This window comes from Malurus melanocephalus, unplaced genomic scaffold, assembly GCF_030028575.1.
Source record: "Malurus melanocephalus ecotype Western Australia unplaced genomic scaffold, MMel_1.1 scaffold_327, whole genome shotgun sequence".
Classification (NCBI taxonomy): domain Eukaryota; kingdom Metazoa; phylum Chordata; class Aves; order Passeriformes; family Maluridae; genus Malurus; species Malurus melanocephalus.
In genome coordinates this window covers 101,079-120,063 of record NW_026623559.1, presented here as the reverse complement: position 1 = coordinate 120,063, position 18,985 = coordinate 101,079, and the positions used below count along the sequence as shown (strand labels likewise).

The 18,985-nt window shown below is 37.6% G+C and overlaps 1 protein-coding gene across 1 annotated transcript in view; it reads left to right on the top strand.

The window, feature by feature from the left end:
• CTNNA3 (catenin alpha 3) overlaps nucleotides 1–18,985 on the top strand; it is a 335,868-nt gene that overhangs the window by 223,109 nt on the left and 93,774 nt on the right. The window contains exons 7-8 of the mRNA XM_057377836.1: nucleotides 269–349; nucleotides 5,444–5,596. Of these exons, the coding sequence (XP_057233819.1) occupies nucleotides 269–349; nucleotides 5,444–5,596 (234 nt within the window). The remainder of the gene's footprint in view (nucleotides 1–268; nucleotides 350–5,443; nucleotides 5,597–18,985) is intronic.

The window sequence follows — 18,985 nt, the reverse complement described above, 5'->3', positions numbered from 1 at the left end:
TAGAGCAATTCAGAAGTTTAAAACCGTTTATTTTTGTTCCTATATACTGCTGCTAAAGCGTATGTTTTGATTCAACAAATTATGCTTAACATCATGAATTGGCATTCTGTGAATTTTGTGGCACTGGCTCTTGAAGTGAATTAAAATTTMAAAAAATCCTTCAGCATGTATGATTTACCAAATCTCTGGTGAACTGAGGGACACAAAGAATGTGCTTTCTAGGGATGCCAAATAACCCCTGCTATGTTTTCTGTGCCATTTATTGCAGACTGACAAGGCAGAGAGAAGCAATGCCTTGGATGTTGCCATWGACAGTATGTGCAAGAAGACCAGAGACCTCCGCAGACAGGTAAGCACCTGGGGAATTGAAAAGGCAGAAAGAAGTCTTGAGAGATTCTTTTCCAAATTGCTATTTTCAGTTTGTGCATTTTGAAAATATGAGTTTTTAAAATATGTATTAAGCATGTATTGAAGACAATTGCACTGCTCCACAGAATGTRTACATGCCAGTTTTCAAAACTTTGGGAGAAAACCCAGCCAAATGATACAGGCTGAATGTATATTTGTACAAAATGGCAAAACTCTGCATGTACACACGTCTAAATATATTTGCTGTGGATATATATCAGTAATGTACTCAGGACATCAAGATTTATTTAATTTTAAATGAGCTTGAATTATTATTGATTGTTGGAACAGACACCTTGAAGGAACTACTGAGTCCCAATGTGTGGGTCTTTACTGTTGTGAGAACTCCTACAACACATGAGGATCCTCGGAATGCCTGGTCCACAGTCCACCCCTGCATTTTACATCCCATTGTCCTTAAACTAATGGGAGGCATGGACCAAAATCCGCAATTTCAGTGAAGTGCAGAAGGTTAGCAGGAGACATCAGTTGTGTTTACATCCTTTCTGTGCAAGAAATAACTTTAAGAAAAATTGCAAATTATGCTGGAAGTGTATMATATTCCAGTTCAGAAAAAAACCCCAAAACCCTAGAAAGCCAGTAGTTCTTTCAGCCAGGCTGCCCCAACCAAGTGTATGAAAATTTACAGCTGCACACAACYTGAGCACACCTCTTTCATCCTGGCTTCAGCTTTTTATCCACACCTGRTGGAAGGCTATCCCTCCTAACTTTGTGTTCAATCTTACAAGCCAGCTTATGCTTCAAGATAAGCAATCAATTCCTTCCCACTCCCATAATCAGCCAGGGGAAGCCTTGAAAAATTTGAAGAATGTAATATAAAGACAGTGTTTACAAMTATCTAGCTATCCCATTTCTGCTTGCATTCTGTCAAAAATATGTTCAGTGCAGGGACCTGTATCACCAGCTCAGTGTCTAGGAACTTTCCCATTCATTCTCTTCCATGAGTTAATTAAACTCCAGCTTGTAACATTTTATTGACTCTGTTACAGTGGTTAAAAGCTGTTAACTAATTCAATTTGTGTCTTTCTGTAAACCCTTGGAAAATGTTCAGGCTGAATGTAATCATGCCCAATTTATAGTCAATCTAGAACCAGTAATTTTTTCTTACCGGAATGACTCTGTGCTTCTTGACATTTTTTCCATTGGAAAGCATTTATGAGAAATATTTTATCTATTTCCTCCAATTAATTCTATGCTCATACCTATGAATTGCATAAGAAGTGTTTTAGGAGGAGTGCTTACTGCATGCCTAATTTCTGATCTGGGAGACATGAAATTGTGAGTTTTGTGCCTGCAGATACTGCAGTAGTCTTATTTGCTTTCACTTAAGAACAATCATTATTCTCTCTCCCACCAATTTTACAAGAAACATGAAAATTGCTGTTTGCTCTACTCTTACAGCTTTTATAATACTTTTTTTTTTAATGATTCTGTGTACCTTTGCTGGTATTGCATTAGGCACTCAAAGTGGATTCAGGGCTGTGGTGTGCAGTGTACTCTGCTTTCAGTCATGTCTGGGTTTGCTTCTGCAAAATTGGAGTTAAAGATGAAACCTCCTAAAGTTGTATTTTTGAAATCTCTTCAGTAGTACCCAATAAGCAAAACCATCAGAGAGCTGCTGTCCCAGTCAGCAGCCTGGCTGTGGGTTATGCCATAGGCCTCTTTGGAACACCTTTGCAAACACAGCAAGGGAAGCGAAGGAAGATTTGTGTCTGGCAAGACTTGAAGGCAAAAGCAGCTGTCTCAAGAACAGGGTATTCTGGGAGCTGTGAAAACTCTGGCTTTTCAAGGGAAGTTATTTGCTTTCATTTCAGGAGCTTGGCCAGTACTCCTGAGGATTTTAAACTATTCTGCTTTGGTTTGGTTTTTACTTGTATTGTGCTAGAGATGCACATGTCATTTCTGTGTGTGCWGTTTTACCTGGATCACTGCTTTCCTGCCTAGGAGAGGAAGGAATTGCCTATTCATTCCAAATTGTAATTATGTGCAATTACCATACTCAGTTCTTGCCTCCCAGTTCTTTTCCAGTGTAGCATGAACAGACTGCACAGATGTTTCTCCTATGGTTGTTCTACAGTTCTGGCTGGTTGGTTGTTTTAAGAAATGTTGTTCCTGACAATATTCTTCTATTCCTATGGTACTTCTTCATCCTGAATAGCTGCTCCTGGACACAAAGGAGATTGCCTTTCTGGCATCCTTTGGAAACAGGAAAGAGAGATCYTTCATTAATTATTAATCTCTGGTTTGTCCAGGACTTTTGCCAGGGTAGTCTTGTGAGGCGAGAGGCAAGGAGAGGCAGAGTTTTCTGTCCTCATCAATACTGATGTTTAATAGTGTTGCAAACAGCTGCTGGCATTTTCTTCTCTACTCTCCACTGGTTTTGACAACCTTATGCCCCATGTTTTATAAACAACATGTTTCTATGTTCTTTTTAATGCATTTTGATCTCAAAACAAAAATTCTTCATGCTTCTTCTTCTCTAACAATGTGCTCAAAGGCTGAGTGTAAGACCTTGCATCTTAAGGAGAAAATAATTAGTCAGACATGATCCTCCCCCTCTTTTCCCTCTTCTGATAGTGTCTCACTTAAAAATATGAGAAAAAGCTTAATTGTAGCACAGTAACTTCCCTAGCATTGTCTGCTTGTACTACTGGTGCTGTCCTTTGTTCATATGCCTCCCTATATGGCTATTTAGCTTTTAGCATTTTGCCCTTCAGGTGACCAGAGTCAGAAACAATCATGGAAAAAAATGCTTGTTAGATTAGCATGAAAAGAAATAGTTATTGCTTCAGATATTCTTTTTTTCTTTTGTCTTTTCCTTCTTTGTTCTAGGTTGTAATTCTTTGTTCTTTACAAGCCAGCCTTTGAAACTCTCAGCTTCATGTATTCCTTTGAAGAGCTGAAACAGAAACATAATTTCAAACTTGTCTGTATTCAGCAAAGACACAGCGTTATCTTTGTTTTTKTGAAGATGATGCAGTTTGCTGTATAATTGCAGGATAGAGCATTTCTTAGAACAAAATAATAATGATAATTTCTGTGTGAAAGGTTAATTAAGCCAAGAAAACCAGTGAAAAGCYATAGCAAAGAATTATGCAATGAGAGATAAAATTAGGCTGCTGGTTTGAAATTGGATGTCTCAAGCTGACCACAAATGTGGCTGAGGTTATTGCAATCACAATACACAAGGCTGTGAAAGTCCTGTAGTCTGGGCTCTACAGAACCAAAAATATTTCTGTTGGAGATAATGAAACATCAACCATGGATATGATGGTTCCACAACTGTTTGTTATTTTTTGTGAATCAAAATCTTAATTTTTAAACTGTTACTCCTCAAGGTCATACTCATTACTTAATTTTAAACAGACAAGAATATATATTTTCTTTAGTGGAGGCTTTACAACAGAGAAATCTCAATAGGTAACTTGGCAGGACTGGAGGTTCAATATATTTTGTTTCTGGCAGTGAAACTTTCTAATACCTTTTTTTTGTTTGGTTGGTTTTTTCTTTTTATTTCTTTAATTCCAGCCTGAATAAAGCTGAGAATGTAAGAAATGCAATTTTGTATTGGAATCCCACAGCCTTTATCTTTGTAAATTACTTTCCAGGACATACATTGTATCCAGACAGTATATCCTAATGTGATAGGCTACAGTAGGTTAGAAGACAAAGAAACCATTGCAAACATGAATTGCCTGTGTTGTTTTGGAAGGTTTGTCTGTCCCTCTGGTGAGTCAAGGAGAGCTGACTTTAGGTGGTGAGACCATCCATAAGCTAGTGGTGGAATTTATATMCAGATCTAGTCTGATAATCAACAGATTTCTCCACTGTTATTTCTGCTGTGCGTGCTCATTGCCCTACCTACAAACACAGCAGCATCAGAAACCACAAAAATTGTGTGTTTTTTTCTATTTTTCTTTACTTCTACTGAGTTTTCACACAGAAACATTGGAGAAAATCACCRAGTGAAAACAGGTACTGTTTGGCAACAGCATGTAAGAGTTTAAAAACATTTTGTGTCCTTTTCTGCTCTAATCAATATATTTTCTGTAAAACATTGTAAAAATAATGAATTTGGAGTAGGAAATTCAGTGAACTCAATAACGAAGCTGCATTGCATGTGTTTCTAGTTGGTATATTTGTTATACTGCTCCATGATCTAAGTGAGCAATTGTCATGTATAGATAACATGCAAAACAACCTCTTCAGTGAAGTAATGTCCCAGGGATCAGTTACAAGCTCATGTGAAGCCTAATTTAAGATAGGTAATTTATAGCAGAATGTAACACTTCTTTAATAATTTAAGTTRGAAGTTCAAGAACAATTAATTTAAGCAGAGAAAATTGAACTTCAACCTCAGTTATAGATCTTCGTGCTCTATTAATACATTATCAGGTGGCACAATCAGTAATCTCATTGACATAATTACCATGAAAGCTGCCATTCTGCCATTCTGCAAATCACACCATGTCATTGGGTCTCCTAGCAAGAAAATACTTGGGTCATTTTGCAATTATAAAAACACAGGATGTAGACTATTTTGTGAGTACAAACATGATAAATTAATATTTTCTCTGTAAAATTAAATAGCCTTCTCCCTTGACATCTGAATTACAAGGGAGAATACCCAGGGGACATGGAGSCTGGGCTAACTAATTTTTTACATGTGGAATCACTTAAGTAGCCTATTCATCAAAGAAGGTGAATATTTATTTGGCTCCCTTGATTTCAAGACAACCAATACCTGTTCTGAGTGTTTTATGTATCTGTACTCACACTTACAAACAGGGATATTTACCTAGTGGCATATTAAAATTGTCTCTAAAATTAAATATAGTCTTCTGTGTAATACGTAAATTGTAGCTGTTGCAGGTTTCAGACACATAATGGTGCAAATAATGCAGGGATACAATGTGTACACATTTATATTATAAAATAAGAATGGACAATAATTACAGCAGACTGTAATAAATAGTCCAGTTAGCAGGTGCTAATGTACTGCTTTCTTTTGCAGCTCCGCAAAGCCATCATAGATCACATCTCAGACTCCTTCTTAGACACCACCGTTCCACTGCTAGTTCTCATTGAAGCTGCTAAAAATGGAAGAGAGAAAGAAATAAAGGAATATGCTGCAATATTTCGAGAACATACCAGCAGGCTTGTGGAGGTATGTTTGATGGAATTGCACTTTTTTTTGGAATATATGCTGTAAGTGACTTGCCACTGAAATCATAAATTGTTTAAGACTGGCATTTCAGGAAAGAATAAATACGTGGCCTTGGCTAATAGTAAATGTACTCCATTTTTCTGTAATGGTATGTAGTAAGATAGAGGGCCTTGTGCTTATATAGCATTTCATTGCATAGAAATTAGATAATAGTGTGGAACTGTAATCTGAGAAATCAGTGTAAGCCTTTCCACAACGATATTCAGTGAGAGCTCGATGAAATGTGTATTTCTGGCAATATTAGGTCGCAACGTCCAGGATGCTGTGCCCCAGCTAGAGGACACACTGTGTTAGTATTAGTTGTCTGCCAGCTCATTTTGTTGGCAATTCTATGAGCTGTGCAGAAATCTTCTGAAGGGGAGATGGAACTGTGACACAGTGTAGAGCCTGCAGCCCCCTGCAGAACCACTGAATATTCTCAGTTAGAAGGGACACACAAGGATCCTTGAGCCCACCCCCTGCCTACATGCCACATCAATTCCCTCACACACATTGTGGACTCAGTACTCATTTCTAAAGGATGTACTTCTTTATTGCTTATAAATTATACTTTTGCAGCACTTAGACTTGCAAACACAACTGGGGGGAGATTTTTGTTTGTTGGACACTCAGTCCTACAAATGTGACTAAATATGTGCTGACTTAAACTCATTCGAACTGGAGTTGGGACACTCCTGGAATACTAAAGTCAGGAATTTGCAGCCATATCATCTCGAGTGCCTGGAAGGAACGCATTAGTAATTTTTGTGGGYTTTTTTAGCTTTTGGTGCTTTTGTGTGCAGTAATGCAAGAATGGGAAAATCAATGAATTCACTGTGTGGCTGAAAATTTACTTGGGAAAATTATTTGGCTCAGAATTAATAATTAATCATGAGTCATCTAGAGATAATGAAAGAAAAATAGGTAAAGAGCTGAAGTAAAAGTAGGATATTGTATTTATGTTTCTCTTTATCGTCATGTGGCTACAGAATAAGAACAGTTGCTATTCTTTGATTTACAAGAGTATCTTGTTTTGACCATGCTGCAAAATTAAATGAAAGCTGAAACACAAACCCAAGGTTGTAGGCTTTTCAGATTTCTAATACTGAAGCTAAACCATCCTGAAGTAACTTCTTTTTTAGAAAGAACAGGTGATCATTGAAGATCAGGTAACTTGATTGCATTTCTGAGTCCAGGTGAGCTGAAATATCCAAATCATTATTCATTTTAGAAGATAGAAGCCTAAAAATCCAATATTCATTTTCTTTCATGGGTTTGAATTTGTGTCCCAAATGCAAGGACTAGCTGGCCATGAGTGTGGGTGTGTGATTAAAGGGACTGATGGCTGCACAGATTCACTGCCTGGAAAATCTGCAGACTGATCTTGCTGGATGTGTGAATACACTGCGTGTGTGTACATATTTATATTTATGCTGTGACTCASTGTGCTGCCTACAGGGAAGAAAACTTACTTTTAAAGAGAAGCTGGACACAGTTTTAAAGAGAGACCTCCTATTGTTGAGTTAGTTGTTCCAAATGTCACATTACTAGTGATTATATTGTGTGCTGCTATTGAAAATTAACTTCAATTTTACTTCACCTTATCTTCTGGATATCTACTAGAGATAAATATCTTATTTAAATAGGCAATCTTATTTAAAAGCTGCTGACACTGGTTTGGTGCCCTTACCAGCATCTCTAAGCAAGAACTTGATTGATGGCTTTTTGATAAACTGTATTTATCAACTGCTAAACTCTCAGCAAATTAATTAGGTGGTAGTTGTACTGCATCCATCAACAGTGAGCCCATCCCAGGTGAAACAAACCAAAAATTAATAAACATTAACAGCTAATCAAGTGCCCACAAAGGGGCTATGTAGAGAYAACCAGATTGATCTCATTTTTAAGAAAGATTCAGTCATTTCCAACAGTATTATGTAAGAGCAAGAAATATGRCAGCTGTTTTGTGAAAAGCTTAATACCACTTAAATTTATATAAATGGAATAGCTTTAACATATATTAGAGCAGTTATTAGAGCTGYTCCAATTGGAAGCATATGTTGGGTTTAGTGGCCTAAACCATGTTAAACGGAGAATATATGTAGTTTTAAATTGACGTACTGGAGCACTGAACGCTTGCTTTAATTTCTCAGGAAATATAGTAAATAGACTTGGATCTTGCTAATTGTGGTTTTCACAAGCGTATGTACTTGAGAAATACACAYATATTTTAGAACTGAGGCGTGGCAAATGTGCTTGGTGCTTGGTTTCCAGCTGAACACGGGGCCATGGATAATGGATGAGCTGTAGAAATCAGATCTAGCTAAAGAAGGGCTGCCCATAGCAGGGAGCCTGATACTGCAAGAAGGGCAGGACAGAGCAAAAGGASATGAGTTGGCTTTCAATCCTTGCTATTTCTATTCTCCCTTAATTTAACAAACAATTTACATTTCTTGGTGAAAATTGTAATTACAAACATCACTTGTCCCCTTTGGGACAGCTGCCCAGCCTTCAGCCAGGGAAGTGTTTCATAGCATGGTGTTGTCTGCTTTCTGGAAGATTTGGATTTGGATGACAGGTTAATTCAAGATGCAATCCAGTCTAAGAATTCCATAACTTARAGAAAATGGTGAAGCATTATTGTATTTTATTGGAGGGTTCCTAAATGACAGGTATGATTTGCATGTTTGCAGGAGAGGCCTCACATTCATTCCTTTGCTGTTTATTTCCTGCACTGATACAAGAGCCAGCAAACAACTACCCTTACAGCTTTGAGGTTATGGAGTCCAACTCTGAAAGTCAGTCATGTGTGATATTGCAGAAATGGGCTTCATCTCTGACACAGAGAGTCATTTCAGTATGGAAGTGCCAGATCATGGGTGGCATGTGCTTGGCTATGGAATACTAAGAGACAATAGTTGTAGTTAAAATATTTAAAAATCTAAGCAACTAAGAAAAAATGTTGCAAAGAAAGGCATAGAACAGTAACTGTACGAGACAAGGCTGGTGGTGTGGTAGGTGAGACATCATCAGGCAGTTGAAAGCACTTTGATCATCCACATACAGTTGTGATGTCCGAGGAGTTGGAAGGCCTGTGGGCCAAATGATAGAGCAAAGGCCAGCGATGCAAGCAAGGCTGCCCATATTGTTAATTACAAAATACCTTGTTGAGCAGAATAAAAAAGGATGTGYTTTTCTTTTGTCAGCTGCAAGTAGCCTTTGTGGAACATGGGACTTACAAGAGCTGCTTGCAAACACTGAGAGGTGAAAACCAGCTCAGATGCTGGCAATCCCTAGGTTTTGTCCAGGGGAACAAAAGCTGCAAAGAAAACCCCATTTAGATTCTCACTGTCCCTCGTTCCTGACTGTAAAGCCCTCTAGGTGTGAATCTGAGCCCACTTTAAACCTCTGACATCTCTAGCATTCTGTGGTAAAGGCTTTCACAGCCTGGCTGTGTATTGTGTAGAGAAGTGTTGGTGAAACCCTCACATGATCTTTTCCTGTCCCTGAATTCTGGTATCAGAAGAGAAAATGAACACTAGTCCCCATTTTCCTTCTCCATGCCACTTTTTCAATTTTTTTGAAATTGTTTTCAAAGTATTTCTGGTCTTTTAGAATTTTCCTTATTTGGAAGCCACAAAAGGATCACCTTGCTCCCTTCCCTGTACTTTTTGCAGCACCTTGCAGCCCAGGAGGTGAGAGGGCAGAACTGTGCATGCTATTCAAGACAGCTGAGATATTTCACAGACTCACAGAAACTGTGGGTTTTTTCTCACAAAATGACTCACTTTTTATCTCTCTAGACTGAATTTCATCTTCTCTGTTATCATTTAGTCATCTAGTACCATGTYATTTTGCAAATCTTCATTAGTTCTTTCATTTACGACTCCAAATCACTTGTTAAAATATGTAAACAAACTCATAAAAAATTAATATCAGACACCGTGACCACAAGGAAATTCCTGGCTCACAGCTTTCTCCCAATTTCCTGCTGATTTGTTCCTGAGGCTGAAAAAAGTGATGCTAATCTGTCTGAATCACATGGGAATCTGCTGGTTCCTTAGCCACCCTAATTTTTGGAGTAGTCATGGCATCCACATGCCTGGGTCTCATACACAATACAATCAATAGTCCAGAATTTTCACTCTTCCATTGCCTTCACGTATGCAAAYGGGGTGTCCAGTCCTGCTTACCTTCACATTGCTCTTCTCAAAGATATTTATGGCATAAGGAAAATTTATCACAATTTCCTTGTCATCATAAAAAKGTAACTTGTTGCATTTGAAGATAAATGCTGTGAGATCACCCATAAAATAACTGCTGAAGTTTAATTCTCTCCAAATTAAGGAAAAAAATTTAAAAGAAAATGTAGCTTTTCCTGAATCCAATCATGGGTTCAACTTCAGTGCATCTCCTCTAATAACAAGCAGTGTCTCAGCTCTATCCTGTCAAACGCTGTTCCAGCTGAACAYGTTCCACACACTTGTCAGAATTCAAAGCAAAGTTGTTGAGCTGATGGTGTTAGTGTTGCACCAAAGTTGTATTTGATGAGYGTAGTTTGAAAGTGAAGACAGGACAGCATGTCAAAAGAGATGATACTGCATTCTCAAAATAATCACTGAGCAACGATTTGAATCAGCACAGTGGTACTGTCTGCTCTCATATATCCTTTGTTAGTGTTATTCTATAGCCCAATTATAAATATGCTATTGTTGGCATATTGATAAAACCATCAGTGTTTAATTTTCCTGTCACAGTATTTCACTTGATTGCAGAAATTTAAGAAGTAAGTTTCTCAATCTGGAGCACAAAGACCTGTGTATTTGTGTAGACAGGTCTCCAGTCACATAACAATGGATTTTATTATCACAGCCAGCAAATCCAGTCATGATAGGTAATGAAATGATTTTGATGTTACAGGATTAGTCTGTAAGTCCATTTTTAAGTAAAGCAAGCCATTGATATTTGTGTTATTTCCAGTTTAACTGTTTCCTTGTGTGCTCAGTTTAAAACCTGTACTAACAGTACTGTCCTGTCCTCCACCAGTATCACTCCTCTCATAGTTTTGCTTGTTTTGTCTTTTTTTCAGAGTTAACAAATTCCAGCAGGAATTCTGAGATTTGATTGTRTTGGTCTTTTTTCAATTTTAAACCTTATTTACCCTGTTGAATTTTAACCCAAGATAAAGATTTCCCAAAGATTTCTCTGGATGACATTAAGTGCCTGTTTGGTTTTTGACTAAATGATTAGTTAGTGTGGATGCCTCATTTTTAGATGACAGAAGTGAGGTGAGTTGATTTGTACCTTGAGAGATCACTGTTGGTCTGTTTTAAGACATGCATTATGTTGCATTTTCTTATGCTTTCCACAGCAGTTTTAATCAGGCCTATCCTGTATTTCAGGGTAGCTTTTGAATCTGGTTTTGAAAGATCAAGGATGTTTGAAGAGTAGATTATGATAATGTTTTGTATATAAACACAATAGACTGATTTGGATATTATAAAMACAAAAGTTCATCTTCTCACAAAGGTTAATCCAACAGTGAATTTGGTATGGAAATTAGAAGTACTGCTTAAAATACCAAGAGAGATTTYCTGTGGTTTCTATTTTAATCTGAAAATGAAGAATTCTCTAATAGAAAAACAGGTCTCGAGAAAGATACTTGTCCATCCCTCTTAGAATAAGAAATGTTAATGAGCTAACCTAAATTGCTGCTACACTGACACACTGCTCACATTGTAATTTAAGAAAYAAACAGTATCCTCATAGGCCAGTGACCTTTGTAAATTGGCTGGRATAGTGAATCTCTTACAAATCTCCCTCCTGATTTGGTATTTGGAAGTTACATTCTTTTCTTAAAAAAATTGACTTAAGACATAAAATAATACAAACCAGGAGCATGTATATAAATTCAGTGAGGTAAAAAACATCAGTGTGATGGGAAGACTGAACACTGTTGCAGGTCTGGGGCAATAATATTTCCAGAGGTAGAAGCAACTAAAGATAATGTCTTCTTTCTTATGCTCTTCTCTCTTCTCTCTGCTGAGTTTATGAACTGTTCTGTGCTCTCACCCTGGAGATTCTACCTGCTGTTAAAAGGTGCACAGGCTTGGGGTGCACAGGCAGGTGGTGCTCCTGCTTCCCAGGAGCATCAGCTGGGGCTCTGTGGACAGCACTGCTAYTGGAAAAGCTCCACCAGTGGTTTGAGATACCTTTGCCAACCTCCTTGCACTGCCATAGCTTCCCAATAACTACACACACCAGAGGCCCTTYGTTTGAAATGTGAACAGGGTATTGAGATATGTGGGAGAAGTGGAACAGTCCTAGTTACAGAGAAAAAAAAAAAACCAACCAAAAAACATGTTAAACTGCCCACTTTGGYTATGATATTGGACACTTCCCACATATGAAATAAATGCTCAGCTGCTGAAGTATTTTGATGAGTACCAAGGGTCACGTTAAACATTCTTCTGACGGAGGTTATTTTAGGCTACAGTGCCTTATATTCCTCATATACTGCATCAAATATTTCTCAGTCTGAATATTGATTTTGTGACATTGAAAAAAACCTAGAATATATTGTATGCTGAAAAAAGATTTGAGTTAAGATTCTCTCTGTACTCTGAGTCTTTGTGAGCCTTGGCTAAAAAAAATTCCTCAAAGATTTGTTTTTGTTAGAAAATGCTTGTCATTAATGGGAATTGCATATTAAAATGCAGCAATTTTGGAAAAATTTTTAAAAATATGAAGATTAAGTGCTTTCAGATTTGACACATTTGGGTGTCAAATGCCTTTTAATTTAAAATGTTACGATTAAATTGCAAATCTAGTTGAAATTCTCCATTGTATGGAAATACTTTCAGAATCTTGTCTTCTAGGACGTTTCAAAATTAGATCTGAATTAAATTATGAAAATTAACACAAAATAATAATGAAAAGCCTTAGTGGACCCAGCTGTACTTTTCTAGTTCTGTATAAGATATGCCTGTTTTTAGTGACTGGAGTATTCTGGCCTCTGGTTCACTTCTACCAAAGACAAAACCAAATTCTGCTGTTGAGATAACAAGTATGTAAAAGTGAACAAAAAATAGGTARCAAGGAGGACTGAAATGTCACATCYAGCAGGCCCTGTGTAACTAGCAGTTTCTTGTTTGGGGAAGCTGACAGACTGTTCTCCTGAGCTGATCCATCACAGAGATGTAATGCTTTCTGAGAGGAGGAGTGATAGGCTGGGTGAACTTGAGATTAAAAAAGGAATTTGATGGAAGCAGGGAAGAATCCTCTGATTATCTTTTCGTTTGGCACAGATGCAAATCTCCCACTGGGGTGTGTAAAGGTCAGCTATACCAAGCAGAGGCAGAGAGATTTAATAGGAGAAGTGGAGGCGATGATGAAGTGAACTTCGTGTTCATCTCTTCTCTCAGTACACAAATATATCATATTCTCTCTAGCTTGATCTAATGACACTCACTTCAGTCAGTGTTACTGATACATAAATTTGACATTTTACCCAGCTGCCTAATTCTTGCCCCTGTGTTTTCCAGTGTTGCCTGTATTGCAATGACAGTGCTGGCTTCTGGCATTTCTCAGGTTGAATCTGTACAGACAAGGGACAGTAAGAAGCTGCACATATATTGAAGTGCATCCGTGTTGTGATGTGTTGATACAGAACAGCAATAGTGTGCAGGACACAGAGTGTTGGTCAAAAAACAAGTTTGCAAGTTAGTACAAAGATTTCCAGTGCAGAAAATTCCCATCTATTGAAGGTGAATTCTCCTTAAGACAGTATTTTTAAAAAATGAAGTTAAAAGCTGTAAAGGAGAAAAACCCATGAGTTATAAAAACGTGTATTGTTTCTATTTCTATAAGGAAATTGAGGTTTTATRTATACATTGWTCAAAAMTTATTTTTTCATTCAGTGMTATTAGAATTAMAATGCCATTTTKGCRAACAATATGGAAGAACTTAYATATGGTAAAACCAAAATGTTTTYAGTGCTTTGAGTTCATTTGCAAAAWGTTTGCAAAACYCAGGRCAGTGRKAATAWWWKTAAGGAACCAAATAATAGTRAGGAACCAAAAAGAATCTATATTGACAAAAAATTAATAAGCATACGAAAGAAAATTCTTCCTTTCTCKCAAGCAAAACACAGCCATTGGCTTGTGAGCTAAAGCTGTCTACATCTGCCTTCTGTGGAAAATAGCTCTGCAAAGAGTCAGTTTTAACATGGAATGTGCAAAATGTAACAGGTTGCTTATTATTTTCTATACAAACAGTAAATATTTCTCATTGAGTACAATGGGAGAACTCTCAGCGCTTCAGTCTGTTTTATTGGTATGCATCTAAAAGTTGATAGCTCTTATTTGCCACCTTGTCTGATTTTGTGTGCAATTTGCTATACCTTTCCATGTCCAATTTTAAAAATAGTGACCCAGAAAATTGGGTTGAGAGCAAYTTCCCATAGCTCTGAAAGATGCATCAAAAACACCCTAAAAAAATCATCTCACTCTTGTACGTCTATGAGTGTACAACAACCAACCTTCAAGCAGCCTATGACAGCTGTTACTGTAACCTCTGAGCATCCAGTACTTTAGGACCATATCCTTTAGCATTACTTATCTTTTACTTGGAGCTAGGAGCCATGGAAATGAAACTACTTGAACTCTGAAAACCAACAACCCCCGATTTGATATCCAATATAACATTTGCATAGTTTCCTGTCAGATAGCAGCTGAATCTAAAAGGGGATTTAACAATCCTTTAATTTCACTCTGTGTATCAAAGTACTGCATGTACAAAGTCCTGTCAACTGGAAGACTCTGACTTCTTTCTACCACCTTCAAAGACCACAGGGAATTGAGTATTCTCAGTACTGCTCCTATTTCGATCAGTTTTAATCCCAAACTGGTAAACACTAAATAAAAATAACATCTTAATCCTTTATTGCCTCTTTTTTAATATTGATTTTACTGAGCTATTGAAAAACAAAACTACTTCTGACAGTGGCAAAACTTCAAAACTGCATGTGTAGAGGTCAAACTGACAGATTACTGGAACATCTTTATTAACTTTCAGAATATCAGAAGAGAGCAGAATCTTTTATCATTCTCCTTTGGAGTATAATCAGAAGACAAGAGGCATGAATCCTGTTATGTGGAAGTCCTTAGTTTCAGGCTGTTCAATGCTAAGGATTTTCATTCCCAGATGTAAGATCCAAGTCAAGGGCCTGTCATTATTTTGCTGCTGCTTTTGCTCTTACTATTCTTTAACCTAGAATATACTTTCAGTGATATGATCATATATGTCAAAATAGCAGTTGAAGACTGTTGAATATATCCTCATATCTATTTTTGTGGTACAGTTTGTGTTAGTCATGTACATAGGCGTGCACAGCAGCTCTCCTGAGGATACAGAGTCCCTTTGCAGGATGATCTGCAGGCACAGAACTCCAGTGTGGCTTTCTGCTTCAGAGAGCGTCTATCTGACTGTGGAGCAGTTAGCCTGTGGAGATGGGGATAAACAATATGGGTCAGCATTCTGGGAATAAAATTTATCTGTCAGCAGATTAGGATGTCATTTTTGTAAATAAGATAAGCTCTTTTAAGCACGATCAATATTTATGAATGGGAAGTGGATTTTCATTACACTTCCCATAATAATTTCTATAATCAGTCTGTCCTTGACAAATTAAGTCTCCTATCTTATCACACACTTTTTTTTTTAAAAAAAACCTCTCATTTAATGAGCTAGCGCTTTGTTTTTTGAGAGGAAACCCACCTAATTTTAGTTTGCTAATTTCTATGCATCCTCAGTTTGTGTGATTCAGAATTCCCATTCAGACTGCCCTGTTGCTGTCTGACTTTTTCACTTTGAGGAGTGATCTGTGTGCAGCCATCCTGTTTAGGCAGGGTTTAGTTAATGGCACATCAGTGAAATCCAGACAGGGGGCTCCTTTCTTGTAGCTTCTTCATGGTTTGGTTAAATCCAAAGTTCTTAGCAGACCCATTTTAGTAATCTGACTGCTGACAATGCTAATTTTACCAAATCTCTAATGAAAWATAATAATAAAAATAGCACTACCTCATTTTACATAGAAATTCTTGGGGTTTTTTCCCCCTGCAGCTGTTTAAAAATCAAACCCTAATGTCTGAACCACAMATGCAAAGCTGGTGTAAGCCAAAGAGCTGGGTGTAAACCTCAGCTTTCCTATTTCAGTTAGTTTGCAGGGTCCCTCAGCAAACGGACCTGCTTGGCAAGAGGGTGTGACAGCCCTGGGAGCAGCCCACAAACCCTCTGCTGTCAGGTGTTGCTCGAGTTGGGTGGGTGTTTGCATAGAGCCTGCAACAGGCAAAGGTGGTTTACATAAAGATGGTAATGGCATTTGAGGGGAGGGTTGTGTGGAATCCTTTCTAAAATTAAAGGCAGCGCAGGAATGAGGCACAAATGCTTTAAATGSAAAAAATTGCATTATGTTCTAATGGAAGCAGTCTGGCAGTAGTAACTAAGAGGTGGCAGGCAGATGGAATACAGGTGACTTGTTTCTGGATGTTTTTGAGCTGGTAGATGGATGCTTAATGGAGTGCTAATGTGGTCAAGACAGTAAATTAAGAAAACAAATTCAATAAAATTTGGTTGAAGTCAGGCATGTACTTCTAAGTGTAATAAGCTTTAAGACTTTGAACCTTGCTGTTTAGGGCCTCAAGGAGTTCTAGCATTTCACAGCAAGTCCTGAATTAATAATGCGAGGATTTTTGCACCTCTATATAATTAATCAAATAAGGTCCAACTTTCCTATTACTGATTGAACTTCAGGTGATAAATGGTGACATTTTCATTAATCCTTTTAATCACAACCTTTATTGCATAAATGTGAAGCAAGGGAACAAAAGATAACCCAAAGATTTATCAGACTTTCTGTGTCTGAGGGGCATATTTCAGCACCTGGAAATGTCAGGCATCTCCTGCAGTGTGCTGGCAGCTCCAGGAGCTCCAGAGGGAAGKGGGCTCAGGATACACTGGGTACCATTTGTGGTGATACTGTACTGAGAGCTGACACAAATGCATTGGCAGGGACTTCTTGYCTTTTATTACTGCAGAAAGCAGATTTAGAAGTTCCTCAGAATATTARAAATTGTGATAATTGTGATTCCATTACATCCCCAGTAGTCTCATCATTTTGATACATTGATCTGTAATGAGCGAGTCAGCTGTAACAGAATAATTCCAAAGGTGCTAAAAAAGGCACTCATCATCAAAATATTAACATCATTTTACTAAAGCTTGTGCTTCTTAAATACTAAACAAGTCTGTGTGTTCTTTTGTTAGGGTTTGCTGGCTTGGGTTTTTTTTTTTTTTTTCCTTTGGAATATGAATGCTATGGTAACTGCTAAAAGAGGAGGTTTACTGTTCATGGTTTTAAACTGAAGGGAGGCTCGGTTTAGATTAGGTAGGAGGAAGAAATTCTTCCCTGTGAGGGTGGCAAGGCACTRGCCAGGTTGCCCAGAGGAGTTGCCCCATCCCTGGAAATGTTCAAGGCCAGGCTGGACGGGGTTTGGAGCGACCTGCTCTGGGGGGAGGTGACCCTGCCCATGGCAGGGGCTTGGAACTGAATGATGCCTTTCAACCCAAAGCTTTCCATGATTTTAACAGTATTTTCCTGATGGTTGGGCAAAAGTTTGGTTTGCTCAATTTAATCACCTCTCTAGGAATCTTTCTCATTATTTTACCTCTGGCAAWTGGCTTTTGAATGAGTATTTTTCTGCCACTGCCTGGGTGATGCTTTTTACAAGACTGTACTTTATARCATGAATTTCTGGATACATTTAAAWAACTGACAAACATTCTTGTTCTGAAATGCAGTTTGTAYATCTAGAGAAACTATGTCATATCTTGTATTTTAGACAAGAAAGCAAAAAGTAGGGCAAATTATTTTATAATACAGGCATAACAGCATAAATCAAATTTTTAAAAAAGTGGCTGGGGAAAAAAAAGTAAGGAAATAATCAGAAAACATTGTGGGAAGCCATGGACTAGAATTTTTGATTACAAGGAAGGCAAGTGATCATTGTTCATTAGTGGAGTTGGATATGTTTTTATTTATGACAGCTTGGCTGAGACAAAAGGAACATCCTGCTAGCTATTTCCCTTTGGTTTAAYTCATCTTCTGCAGAAGTTCTTAAAAAGAATCTGAGCATCAAACTTGAGCAATACAAAATAATGTCAAAGTAGTTACTTCCAAGGAATTCACCTGGCTCACATTTTAACATCATTGTATTAAATTGCTTTTTAAYAACTGGTAGCCTAGTATTCAAAATACTGAGTTCATGACAAATTTCTAAAACGTTCTGAAAAACACAGGCTGGTCTTGCTAAGTGTAAGGAACCTCCTTGCTAGGCTCAGTTGGACAGAATTAGAAGTATTTAGACATGCTTTCTCTAGATGAGCTGTCCTCAGTTAAAACACTATCACAGTCATTTACCCAGCTGGTGCAGTGAGAGAACAGAGGACAATAGGAGCCATATCCCATAAACTTTTGTGATGAAAAGTTCAGATCAGCATGTTCTGAGTGTTAGCTTAATTAACTAGGAGTCCTTTACAGATTTGAATTCTAGACTTCCTTGCACACAGATTTGTTTACTTAGAAATGTGACTCTTGCATGTCTTTCTGTGTTGCTGTTGGACAGGTGTCTGCTGGGCATGAGGGTCATTTCTTATCAGAGCATCGTTTTACAGTGAATAACAGTCAATTCATTTGCTTTTTTTTTTTTTTTTTTCAAGGCCACTGTACTGTAAACAAGATAGAATATCCTAGGAGTTTTTCAGTGGGTTTAGTATGATCGCATTCCTGCAGTTTTAATTCTCTGCACATGCTTAAGGGTGAGCCCACACTGACRCTTCAGATTGCACTACAATCTGCAGTTTGCAATCTGGACAATTTTATATGTAAGTTTTGGTTGCAAGGCTTATGAACAGTTTTAAATGTTTTCTTTGTGATCAGTTTCACATTTCCTAGACTAGAGATCACATAGCAAAAATTAGTCAAGGGCTTCTTATAAAATGTTTTATGAATCTTTAAACTCCATTAACAGAAACAGACTTCCATTGCCACAGAAGCATTTTTTGTTCGTACAACGTTTCTTCCATATAAGCTACAGTAATTAACGAGCTTACCTCCAGTTCCACTAGCAGCGGGAATTGGCTGTCTATACATCGCCTGGATAGCGCCATTTACAAAGAGGAGAATAAAAACTAATAAACCTCAGTAAATTACTTATTCATTTAAGCGGTAAAGGAAAGGTGAAAACGAATGAGAGAACTAATTATATTTTTACAAGATATTTGGAATGTAGG